General features: G+C 39.6%; 1 protein-coding gene across 1 annotated transcript in view; it reads left to right on the top strand.

Annotated features, from left to right (window-relative positions):
* The first annotated feature begins 3,909 nt into the window (after positions 1-3,909).
* Positions 3,910-13,939, top strand: part of LOC134667889 (proto-oncogene tyrosine-protein kinase ROS) — a 61,466-nt gene continuing 51,436 nt past the window's right edge. The window contains exons 1-2 of the mRNA XM_063525285.1: positions 3,910-4,318; positions 11,476-11,535. Of these exons, the coding sequence (XP_063381355.1) occupies positions 4,154-4,318; positions 11,476-11,535 (225 nt within the window). The 5' untranslated portion in view covers positions 3,910-4,153. The remainder of the gene's footprint in view (positions 4,319-11,475; positions 11,536-13,939) is intronic.

Here is a 13,939-nt window from a genome sequence, read left to right as displayed (position 1 = left end):
CAAGGAAGATTGATTGATGATGATGATGAGACGTGACGCAACAGTTTGTGGCTATAAGTTTTTGCCTAAAACGAGGTACCTACCTACAAAAAATATATAATTTTAGTTGACTACTAATAAGGCCTTGCCCTCTGCTTGACACTGCTTGGAGTGCGTAGTTACAGCCTAATATTGCATAAGACATGAACATTTATATAGGCAATTTAGGCAAGGTCGGTTTAAAAGTTTGGACAATTTCAAGTTCCGATTTGGTCCACATGGTGATCTATCTACCCACGCGCATGGTTTCTTAAAATTGTGACGATGTATGCAGCGTATGGTGTTAACAGGATGTCCATGCGGTTTTACTAACGTTACACACATTATAATTTCTTTCGCAGGATTCAATAGGTACATATATTGCGCAAGAAGATTTTGCGCAGCACTTTTGATCAGGTGTTTGAGCCGCTAGCCGACTGATTTCTTGCCGCTGACGCTGCTGGCGAAGACGAAAACCCAGGCATTGTGCTGAGGTGAGTATAAAAACAATGATATTAAGATTATTTTAAATGGGTTTATTTATAAGTATTAATATTTGTGATCCTCGATAAAAAATTGGTCCTTCACACCGGATTGCATACAACTTGTTCTTGCTTTAGGACTATATGGGTAAAGTTTCTAGTTCTTAAGTTATATATTTTTTTACTTTTACAGAAAAATACAACGAATATCAAATTAAATATCTACTCGTTTACTTTATGCTGTGATTTGGTTCGGTTTGTGGTTCAATACATATGTATGTATTGCGTAAGAAGAAGATATTGCGCAGCACTTTTCAACAGGCGTTTGAGCCGTTAGCCGACTAATTTCTTGCCGCTGACGCTGCTAGCGAATACGAAAACCCAGGCATTGTTCTGAGGTGAGTTTAAAAACAACGATATTAAGAATGTTTTAGAAGGGCTATACTGATATTTGTGATCCTTGTTAAAAAAATGGTCCTTCTAACCGGATTGCATAAAACTTGTTCTTGCTTTAGGTTAGGGCTATATGGGTATAGTTTCCAGTTCCAGTTTCTTAAGTTGTATTGTAAAATATTTTTTACAGAAAAATACAACGTATATCAAATTAAATCTCTACTCGCTTACTTTATGTGGTTTGGTTTGTGGTATGCGACGGTCCCCGTTAGGTAGGTACTAGGTACTCAATGGACGCTTGTGCCTTTGATTAGGAGATGTCAAATGCGCCATATATACTTTTTAAATGATTTTCTTCTTAGTTCCCGCACATACCGGTCCTTTTGAGTTGCCTTAGAAAATGTATGTCCCCTGGGAAAATCCTTGACTTAATAAAAATATAATACTTCACTTTCTCAGCTCGCTCGTTAACCCCAATGAACCTAATTTGAAAGTTTATAACGCCGTATATCAAAGCATCAACAAGGCCGGCGCGCTCGTTCAATTAAACTAACCGTGGTCTATCCAATCGTAGGTCATCCCACGCTTTAACGACATTCCGCGGACCATATCGTCCATATCACATGTAATGGCTCCTCTACACGATGGGCCAACGCCGGCCACTCCAAGGGACGCATTTATGCGCTAGAGGGCGCAAGTGATATTGCTATCTCATTCTACCGCATGGCTGCGTCCCTTGGAGTGGCCGGCGTTGGCCTATCGTGTAGAGGAGCCATAACGCGGTCGCGGTTTACACACGAATCGGTACGACGCTCCGGTGAGTGTGCGAGACAGCGTTATGTACGTGTGTAGCGATGTCCCGCTCAGACACTGGAGCGGCGTGCGGATCCGCAATATGTGAAGATTTGTCTGATTTGCGTAAGATCCCACTAATTAGTCAAAGTGTAATCGCACCTTAAATATACTCATACTCCCCTGAACTTGATTGAAGTCCTGCAAAGCGGGAGGCAGCTATAAGTGTGAGCGTGAGATGGAAATACCTAAAAATACGAGTCGTCATTACCGATTACCACGTTTATCTTAAAATAACGGCCATTATATTTTGACTACATTTTCATGATAAACGATTGTTTCTTACAGATAATATACATTCGATACAATGTCTAAAATACTTACCGACATACCTAACTATCATTAAAAATATTTCGAACGAACCACCGTTTAGGACCGCCGTGAATGCTGGTGGCCAATTCGGCATGTTTTACCAACAGCTCGTGACATTGCATCATAATTAAATGTGATGGTTTGTTTGAAAGCTCTATCTTTTTGTGCAAAAAAAATTTTTTTTTCCTTGAAACTAGTTTGCAATATTTTGGTCATGTACGAGTAATGTCACCTGAATGTCACAAAATTGAGAACTTCACTAGATGTCATAACACTAAGTCAACAACAGCTCTTATACTGTCGTAAATCAGTTATTACTGTTAGTAAGTACATTAGTGCAATTTACCGCGCTATTTCTATTTGAACGAGCCCACGCTACAAATAATTCTAACCGCTGAGTTCATCGTGGCACTAAGGGAACAAAAATGACTGTGCGGTTACACTGTTAACTGTTTTACTTTTGTTTCAATAAACTTAAGGTTCAATTCCATATGCGTCGCTAGAGAGAAACCCAGTTATGATTTATTTTAACTAGATTTGACGGGCAAAGGAAACGATATTTTAGCAAATATACTATCATAATCATAACATTCATAACGTACTAAACGCAAGACCCTTTTGTTACTACCTATACAGATTGCGGCAAAGTGTGAGTCGGGCCACGTATACCTACTCGTATAGGTAACGTAAACGTGCAGACATTTTTGGACTTTAGAAGCAATTATTTTCAAGTGTTCATTTCATTTTTTTAAATACATACTTTGCTTAATACCACGTCATTGGCAAACAAGCATACGGCCCGCCTGATGGTAAGCAGTCACCGTAGTCTATGAACCCCTTCATCTCCAGAGGTGTTACAGCGTTGCCTTAGAGCAATTAATAACTGGAGTGGCCATTAAGAGCTTCTCTACTGCCGAAAAACTTGCACAATTGTCCAAACTTTTGTATGGACTGACATGGCTATTTGTACGACGTACAAATCATGTAGAAATAGCAGTACATTTGACGTCCCCTCTCCCGCTAAAATCGGCAGACTGGTTCGTAAAGAAAATACCAGCGATGACATCTCGAGTGCGTTGCCGATCCTTGAAAAACCTAAACCTCTCGGGAAAACCTCGGCAGAGAGCTAATTCGAAAGCTGGAGCGTCCACGGGAAGAAATTCCTCTTAAACGGCACAGTGCGTATTTAAAGTTACATGTATTGAATCCTCTCCTCCCCATTTGCATAATAGTAATTTGCAGCCTACTTTTTATTTAGGGCTCCGTTCCCAAAGGGGGCAAAGGGTAAAAACGCGACCCTATTTACTAAGACTCCACTGTCCGACTATCTGTCTATCACCAAGCTGAATTTCATTAACCGTGATAGCCAGACAGTTGATATTTTCACAGATGATGTATTTCTGTTGCCGCTGTTACAACAAATACTAAAAACAGAATAAAATAAATATTTAAGTGGGCCTCTCATGGTGTATGGACACCAAACGTGATTTTTTTGCCGTTTGTTGCGTAATGGTACGGAACCCTTCGTACGCGAGTCCGACTCGCACTGGGCCGGATTTTATTTATTGCTATTAAAATTGTTAGTTAATTGAGATTCCTTAGTTTTACATACATATTATAATCAAAATCATCAATGATGTACAGATTACTTATGTTATTGTTAGTTTGATGCATATTGTATTATTTAAAAAGGTGGAGGTTTCAGTTTCCGCAACAACTTTTGTTAGCTCTACTTTTATTGTATACATACAATAAAAAAAATATAATGCTCTCAAATCCATATATAAACATATAATTCATGTTAACACATAATTGTAGCATAATAAAGCCGACAGGTAGCATAATGTAGCGTCCAACCGTAACAACAGAATAGTCGTAACCGTAGCTTCGTAGCGCGCGGCTTCAGTCCGCAAGTAGCTTTCGCGGCGCACGCGCACCCGCCCTCGCTAACCGTTCCTTTCAAACGCGCGCGACATGCCGCCGAGCCGACCGAAGGACCAACTTCGTCGCTTGCACTATTGATCTCAAAAAGGAAAAGTGTTTTTGACTGTCGTTTAGGACTATGTTGTGATGTGATTGTGAGGATATGCCGAGTGATGGTGTCCACAATGAGTGCGCCGCTGAATTGGCACAAATGGCTAGTGCTCGCGCTGCTCGGATTGGCTTTGTCCGCTCAGCCAATTGGCTGCGATTACACTGCCATCGTCGAGAAATTTGGAGCGGAAGCTGTGGATCGGTGCAATGAGAAATGTCCTTTCCAGGTTTGTTTTGCGAAAATATACCGGTTCCCATTTGCTGTATGTAAACATCAATTATGTAATACATACTCCTACCTTGACTATCTATGTAATGTATCCTGTACTTATAAATGATAATTATTTAATTATCATAAATATATACTGTTTACGTGCTTTAAAAGTGCAATGCAAATGCAAGCCAGTGCCGCACTTGCCAGTTGGCCTGGTATGGCCACCAAAATTGATAATAGGACCGCGAGTCGACCACTAACCTACTTAACAATTTGTTCAAGGATATAACGTTAAACCGGCTACGTTCTTTTAGTTTTGATCTTATCTTTGGATCTGTACGGAGTTATAAAAGAAGATACAATATCACATTTCAATCGGTGTTGGTTAAAGGGATGAAAGTTTGTATACTTAGTGATAATGCAACGCCCATCTTGCAAATGGCCGATTCAAAATAATTGAAGAATGTTTTTTTAATCATTGATCATATATATCTTGTTCACCGGGGTCGTTTTTAAGATTGAAACAGTTTAACTTCCCCAAGCTAAAACTTGTAACTAGACTAGACGTCACCGACTAAGGTTCAAGCATTTTCGACTAGGTATACGAGTACATACTTTGCTGAAAAGCTTTACAAAACACCGGTCTAACAACAGTCTCCGGCAATTAATCAGCATCTTTCCATATTCGTCTGCTTCATTTCTATTTAATAACTATAGTCTTTTATTTTTCGTAGAATAACTATGCGTATTTTAAATGCGATATACCATCGTACACACTGTTAATTGTCATCCATATTGGTAATTAGAGCTCCGAACTGTTCGCGGAGCTCTTATGGGATCACTTCAGTCTTACAAATCGGGTGTTTTTAATTGTTAATTGATATGTATGTCAAAATGGACGCATTCTACCCCAAATGGTGGGAAAATGCCGATGACAGGGTCGAGTGGAGAAAACGAGGGGAGGCCTTTGCCCAGCAGTGGGACACCAAAGTAGGCTAGAGAAAAAAAAAATGAATCGTCGAATTTGATCCGTTAACATTACTGATGTAATACTTAAGGTCCACCGACGCGCCGTACGTATTACCGATTTGGAATCCCACCAGTGTTAACCTCTGCAAACCGCGTCTGTCAGTTTGTCGACGCCAGCGCAGGTTCATCGCACAAGTAATTGTGACAATTATAATTAATTGTGTAATTGTAATCAACGCATTCTCGCTAAATATAGCGTGGCCGCTCTATCTTTTGTTTACTTCCAGTCGGGATTGTCCTTGATCCTTTAGAGAAGAAACTGATGACTTAAGTAATGTTTCAATAAGACGACCGGTTTGGCCTAGTGGGTAGGGACTAGGGACCCTGCCTATGAAGCCGAATGGTCCCGGGTTCGAATCCTGGCAAGGGCATTTCATTGTATGATGATACAAATATTTGTTCCTGAGTCATGGTTGTTTTCTACGTATTTAAGTATTATTTATATATTATATATATCGTTGTCTGAGTACCCACAACACAAGCCTTCTTGAGTTTACCGCGGGGCTTAGTCAATATGTGTAAAAAATGTCCAATAATATTTATTTATTTAATATACCACTCATAGTTTTGTTAGTGTGATCAGCATTTAGAATCAGACTTTTGAGATTCGTGTCTATTCATACTTCGTAGTCTCGTAGACGTGCTACGAAGATTGGTAAGTAATTCTTATAACAACCGCTTCATATAATTTTCATATAATTTCGTTGGATGTAAAAAGGCATACGGGCTACCTGATGGTGAGCGGTGGTGGGTCACAAAATAGTGAAAGTACTTTACTTATAACTGCATATTAAGCATATATATTGGGAATGTGTTCGATAAGAAATTTTACATACAAGACGAAATAAAATGAGCCTTTTAAAAAACAAAACAAGTTGTTCCCAAGCCGTGAAAAGCGAATCCAATATCCCAGTGAACGTTATGGGACAGCCCGTAACCAACAAATCTCGTACGACAAAACCGCAGGTGTAAAGTTTCGGCGAGAAGCCCGCGAGGTGCTGCCGAACTGGTTCCGGTCTCACGCTGGTTGTTTTGCAGGGAACCGACGGGCTTTACGATGGTCGAGGCACGTAAACTATATTACCAGGGACGGCAGGGACATACTATACGAAAATTAAATCGAAATTAATGTGACTTCAAATAAGCATGAGCAAAACTAGAGATTGAGATGGACGCTCTTCAAGTTTCGAGAGACAATCACGATCAGACGATTGTGTCCAGTGTATAATCTTCTATACATATAATAAAGCTGAAGAGGGTCAAAAGTCTGTACATGGAAGATATTTGAAAAAAAGTTGGCTGAGGATACTTAGAATCGATAACAGAACACGTTCCAACAGTTTTTAGAATTTTTGTCTGTTTATCTGTTTATCTGTTTGTCTGTTTATCTGTTTATCTGTTTGTCTGTTTATTTGAACGCGCATCACGTGAAAACGGCTGAACGGATTTTGATGCAAACTTTACTAATCTGTCGAGAAAATCTCCGGCCAGGTTATAGACTATAAAAATTCAACCCCTAAAAGAGGGGGTAGCCACAACACCCGCTTGATTTAAGTTTGCCCCTGAATCTTATGTCGCTACTTAGGAAGGAGGGGCAAACTTTTTTCAAATATGTGCTACCACTATTGAGTACCCTGGAAAACTAACAGATGGCGCTGAATTTAATACGTAGTGACATGAATAAGCCACCGAGGAAGGATTTTGCCAAATTAACTCTAAGTTTAGATGAGGGGGTACGGATATCAACAAATTGAATAATTACGTTGATTTAATAATACAACAAAATTAAACGACAGTAAATTAATTTTTTTTTTTAAGTTTTTAGGTTACAGTTTTTGTTTTTAATATTTTTTTTTAATTTGATGTATATTTTAAAATTCAGTGTGGTTATTTTTATATGTTATTAGTATGTTTTTCTTTTCTTTTCTTTTGTTGTTGTTCAGTATGTATAGGTACATTTTTAATGTCTGTTTTTTGTGTGTCGCTGGCGTATGTGTTGTCGTCTCATAGTTTTAAGGCAGGTCCCCACTGAAAACCAGCGCCACGGATTGCCGCGGCATCATGCTGAGTGGGGTCCTATTTTAGCGTCCAATGCTTTTTATGCCTGTATGTCTTTGTTTTCTATGTGTAATATGTTGTGGCGTTAAATAAATGTATTTTCTTCTTTCTTCTTCTAATTGCCCCTCATTGCACAGAGCCATATGTAGGTATATATGTATTTATTTATGTCAGTTTCTTTATTCCACCTTAACTTCTGAAACGATACATCACTAGAATCCTTACGTCATCCCGGGTGTATGTGACGTCGTTATCAAACCAATATGGCAGACTTAATACGCCATATTACGCAACCTTTAGAAAAAAATAGCGTGCAAACCTATCGAGTAGGGTATCAAAATGAAGGGTCGTGAAAGCCGATTAATAATTCTTCGACGCCCTCATACTCAAAGCGTCGTGAGTAGCCCCACGTAAGTACGTGGCGCGCTGTACGCATTCCAAAGCCGGGCGCCTTCGGCGCCCTCATACTAAAAGTATCAGGCGTAGCGCGACGTACGTGACACGCTGTACGCGTTCCAAAGCTGGACGCCTCCGGCATCCTCATACTCAAAGCGTCGGGCATAACCCGATGTACGTGACACGCTGTACGCTTACCAAAGCCGGCCGCCGAAGGCACCCTCATAGTCAAACCTTCGAACGTAACCCGATATACGTGGCGCGCTGCACGTGGTTCAAAGCCAGGCGCCTTCGACTCTCTCATATTAAAGTGTTGGGCGTAGCCCGATGTACGTGACACGCTGAACGCAGGCGCCCTTATACACAAAGCGTCGTACGTGGCACGCTGTACGCGTTTCAAAGCCAGGCGCCTGCGGTGCCCTCATACTAGAAGAGTCGGGCATAGCCCGATGTATGTGGCGCGCTGTACGCGTTCCAAAGCCGGGCGCCTTCGGCGCCCTTATACTAAAAGAGTCAGGAATAGCCCGACGTAGGTATGTGGCGCGCTGCACGCGGTCCAAAGCCAGGCGACTTCGACTTTCTGATACAAAAATGTCGGGCGTAGCCCAACGTACGTGACACGCTGTATGCTTGCCAAAGCTAGCCGCCGAAGGCGCCCTCATAGTCAAACTTTCGGACGTAACCCGACGTACGTGGCGCGCTGTAGGCGTTCCAAAGCCGGGCGCCTTCGGCGCCCTCATATTAAAAGAATCTGGTGTAGCCCGACGTACGTGGCGAGCTGCACGCGCTCCAAAGCCAGGTGACTTCGACTTTCTCATACTAAAAGAGACGTACGTGACACGCTGTATGGTTACCAAATCAGGGCGCCTTCGGCGCCCTCATACTCAAAGAGTCGGGGATGGACCTACGTACGTGACACACTGTACGCGTTCCAAAGCCGGGCGCCTTCGGCGCCCTCATACTCAAAGCGTCGGGAGTAGCCCGACGTACGTGGCGCGCTGTACGCGTTCCAAAGCCCGGCCTCCGGCGCCCTCATACTCAAAGCGTGGGGCGTAACCCGACGTACACGCCGCGCTGTACGCTTTCCTAAGCTTGGCGTCTTCGGCATCCTCATACTAAAAGTGTCGGGCGTAGTCGGACTACTACAAATCGCGCTCTAAAAAGTATGAAACAATAAGACAGAATTCTTATTAGAAATTATCATGCAGGAAATTAATGTTATAATTTTTAAATAAAAAAATACAGCGTAATATAATTTACTATGTTTTATATATTTAGCAGCTTACTGACACAAACCGAATTCCACGCGAGCGGAGCCGCGGGCACAGCTAGTTATAAATAATACGATGAATGATGACCGTGTGATGTAATTTGAAGTGCGATCCTTGTTATTAAGACATAGCTTTTAGCTTGAGTTGGCACCCTGATGCTCGCGGTGTTTTTACCCCCGACGCGACGGAACGAAAACGGTATAATGTACCTACTTATACTACATGTATTTAGAATGTGAGGTCGTTTTGCTTGTTTGTTCAGTCCAATAAGTACTAGGTAAAGTCCATTCCAATAGAACTTGCAAACTATGTCAACAAACCGCCATATTGAAATTGTCTCTGAATGATGAATTTGCTAGTGATGGGCAAGAGTCTTACTTAGTCCTTTACACACTATCGCACTGCATCACGAACTTGGTGCGTCGCATCCATAAGTGAGAGCGAGAAACAGATATCTCTTAAATTCAATAACAAAGAAGTAAGATACGCGTACATGCCAAGAAAAACAGTGAACGAGTAAAATAATATTGAAACCGTCAATCACTCAACAGTCATTATTTTGTCAAATGTAGGGTAGATTTTTATTTATGAACAGTCCAAAACTACCAGTTATAATTTTCCGTAGTTTAATAATAATGTTTAAAAATGATGCGAAAGAATGGAAAAGGTTATTTAAAAAAAAGGAATTAAAACGATTAATCTGAGTTTACATATTTATTGAAATTTAAAATTGTCAAACTACCGCGTAGTGTATATAACCGCGTTGGCAGGTACAGACCGTGAGTCGCGTAGTGTGTAGCGGCTTTACGAGTATATCACCAACTTTAGTCACAACACTACCCATCATAGACAATTGTAGAATGTAAAAGAAACAAAAATGTCATTACATCAGGGCCTAATAACCTAACTTATGAAACCATTTTAAACTTTTAATGAAATAGCCAAGATACAGTTATATATTGTTGTATTTTACGGTAACGAACGCTTTAATAGTGTATAGTGTATGTGTTTCAATGGTGTTTGATGAGATGATGTGAAAATTCAAGGAAAAACAGTGACAAAACAAAGTTACGTCCTTTGTTTACAAAGTTAGCAAGTTCTATTGGAATGGACTTTAAGTAATAATTGTTTCCAAATATATTCTAAACGGATTGATAAATTTAGTTGTGGTTTGATTTAGTTACAGCTGACGACCTTAGATAGGTTTGAATTCAACTAAGTTATGACACTGTTATACGGTTTTTTTTATTATCTACGAGTTTTTATAACTAAAGTCATTTAACCTGTAACCGTCAGAAACGCATCAATTAGGGCAGGTACACAGGTACAGCACGGTCCGCTGCGCGCGCGCGGCCGGAAGGAATCGCTACTGTATCTCCGGTGGACAATATCTAAAAAAATATGAACCTTAATTAAAAAATGTCGCGTGCATGGGCGTATGCCGGTGGTTTGAGGAACTTAGTATCCGTTGGGGCTAAGGAAGACGTCGCGATCAGATTTTCGGAGCGGCCAAGGTGCTCAAAAATATCTGCACCTGAATGCATTGATAATAGAAGCTTCGTTCAGATATTTGTGAACATCTTCACCTTCACCGATATATATGATGGCGATGGAAAATAACCTATTAAGAGGTTATTTTTTTAAATCTGGATTTGTATCGCCGTGGCTGATCTTGCATAGGCATTTTTAGGCTACATATGTATAAGGTTCTTCAACATGTGCTGTCTCTGTGCGTTATCATCTTTGGACACCGACCGTACTTAAGACGAAACAGGAGCTGAGTTTTAAATATTTTAGGTGAATATACCCGTCTCGCTAACGGAAGCGGCTCCTAAAACTAGTGCGATGGACAAGGCGAAAAATCCTGCGTAAAAATCGAGGTTTCGTACTCGACTTTTTCCTCCTCCAAAACTTAACCAATCGTAACCAAATTTGGAAATCTAAATAATTACCTATGAAATTATCTGTGTCGGACGGACCGTTTTGCTTTTTTGGCTAATTGATATCAGTTTTGAATACTACGCCTCTCATTGCGGCATAGTCAATGAGGCCATTTTGGCCATTTTTGAAGGGCTCTAGCGCCTTAAAAAACAAAAATATCAAAAAAAGCAAAACGGTCGGACCGTTTTGCTTTTTTGGCTAATTGATATCAGTTTTGAATACTACGCCTCTCATTGCGGCATAGTCAATGAGGCCATTTTTGAAGGGCTCTATAGCGCCTTAAAAAACAAAAATATCAAAAAAAGCAAAACGGTCCGACACAGATATTGACAATATTAATCTGTGTTGAAAAAATCATTGCTCTAGCATCAAAACCCACGGAGGAAACAGTCGAGTATGTTTGTATGGAGAAATGACCACACCTGTTGGCTCTTATCTGTTAAAGTTCGTTACTAAATGTTATGGCTTGTTTCAGAACCGTACTGGAGATGGCCGCTTCGACGTCAACTGTGGTGCCGAATGCAGCGTCCAGCAGGTAATTATTTAATTAACACTTTTATTTAATTACATGTAGTTTTCAACATCATTAATGTCTTGCCTCTGAAAACTAGTATCTAGATCACGGGTTGATAGGTCAATCGCGCTTAGCGCATAAGAAAGTAAAATAAATACTATTAATAAAAACAACCATCACTGAGTTGAAATTCAATTGAACACAATATACTGCATTTTGTAGGTTTCGTAGTACGTTATAATCATTATTAAATCTAAAAAGAACTGCGTAGATACATATATATTTACATGAGAAAACTGAACACGTTTTTATTATTTACGCTAGTCGTTACAACTTTGTTATTGTTATACAAGACACAGTATCATTGTAAGTTACGCAGTCGATCGTAAAACATAGCTAACTTCGATAAGCCGAATTTACTGCAGAATTTTATATATTTTCTGAGACCATTTTACTATTGGGCAAACTACATATTTTAATGGTAAACGGAAACTGTCCTGGCAAGCTATTTCGTGTAATCGTAATGCCATTAGTGTTGTGTTTTTGCTGATGCTGATGCGTCGAACCGAACCTCTCATCTTGTCTCTCGAACGAGCTACTATTTTCACTTACAAATAGGTATAAAAACAGAAATCAATTACAAAAATACAGCTTATCAGGTGTTATTGTCGTTTTCACATTAAGTGGCGACGTGCTGTTGGTGGAATATATGTTGCCATACAAAAATAATTACTTTAAAATTTATCGAATAGCTGATATTTACCGTATCGAGGACCTATGGCCTTTTAGTGCGATATAGCGTTTTTAATATGTATGTGCGTGAATCTCTACCAATCGATAATATACGCATTGACATATGAACGTTGATGATACTGGGGCCTTATTCTGAAATGTGTAATTTAGATTTTAAAATTATATCAAAACATAATTGATTATCACTACTCTGCTCGCTCAATAATAGCCTATACGAATAGATAAGTGAGAACGGCACGCCTGGCATTCATATTAAATTGGTATATAATATTGCAATTTATTTTCTGAATATAGGCCCTGGAGCAACATTCGCGCAGCTCGTGTCAGACTGAGATTAAGTCCAGACATCTATATCACATTAAACCTAATTAAAATCATCATAGTAACAATGCGGAAATTACTAGGTATAGGCATTATACACCGAAGATTTTTATAACTACTTATTTTAACGAGGCATAGGTTTGCGAGGTACAAAACGATATTGAAAGTAAATAATTTTGAATTTAGTCTTAACTTCCATGATAAGAAGAAAGATAAATCTTGTATTTTAAGTATCCAGTTTAGTGATAAGTTTCGTTTACGAACAGATCCTACAAAAATATTATTATAGAAAATATATTACGAAGAATTGGCTTAATATACCAAGGTAAACAGAACTCAAATGGGCCTTATTTGTCACACTGCCGTGAACTTCCTAAAGGAGTATGTCAACATAAAACTCGTCCTAGGGACGTTAAGAATGTATTATAAGTTAAAGACAAAAAAGTCTGGTTGTTTAAAAAACATTTTGTTGAAATTGAGATCAATATTTAAACTCAGCAAAAGTGATTTAATTCTGAAGGGAAGTACCTCAAGTACCTACGCTAAATCACATCGGTACAAATACAAACACTTCATTCATTTTAACTACTCTGTTATCCTATCCATCATTGGAGTGCACAAAAACTGACATAAAACGGGCTGTTCCCGTCAAACCCTGACAGGCGGCTACTGGTTAATGTCGAAATTATCAGCCGCGTCCAATTTACGCCCCTACGCAAAAAAAAGTTTCGAGTGGCGAGACCTCAGGGCGAGACGCAGGGTGTTGTTTCCACCGCCTACCGAGCTTAGGGAGGTCGATCGCTCCGGTAAACCAGTATAGCAACCTAACACTAATCATTGTCATTTTGATTGTGAGTAATTATTACTGCTTACATATTATTTTTTATACAACGCCTGTACAAAGTTTGCTTAGATGGACTAAAGAATTCTGTAAATTATTATTGTGTTGTCATTACTAAACTTTATGATACGTTATCCGTCGAACTATAAGTACCTAATTGAAAAAAACTTCATAATATGTATTTCAAAGTCACTTAACTTGGTAAAAATCTCTATCTCCTGAAAATCTTTTTTTTTGCGTTTAGTATAGAGTAAAATGAAACAAAGGCATAATAATGTCACACCGTGACTTTGATTCACGCAATATTTTCTGCTTGTCGAGATCCAGCATAATCTATAGTAGGCCTAATTATTCATTGTCCTTGCTTGGTCCGCAATGGGAATATTGTGCGCATACGCACCCCTCCGCATTCATTCGCGTCAATTGACTTGTTTCCAATTTCATATTTTATTATAGCTTACGCCTTTGTAATGGTCAACATTGTGCGGTTATTTTTGTTTGCCGTCTCAT

This window comes from Cydia fagiglandana, chromosome 10 (assembly GCF_963556715.1).
Source record: "Cydia fagiglandana chromosome 10, ilCydFagi1.1, whole genome shotgun sequence".
Lineage (NCBI taxonomy): Eukaryota > Metazoa > Arthropoda > Insecta > Lepidoptera > Tortricidae > Cydia > Cydia fagiglandana.
This window is presented reverse-complemented; position numbering and strand designations above follow the sequence as displayed.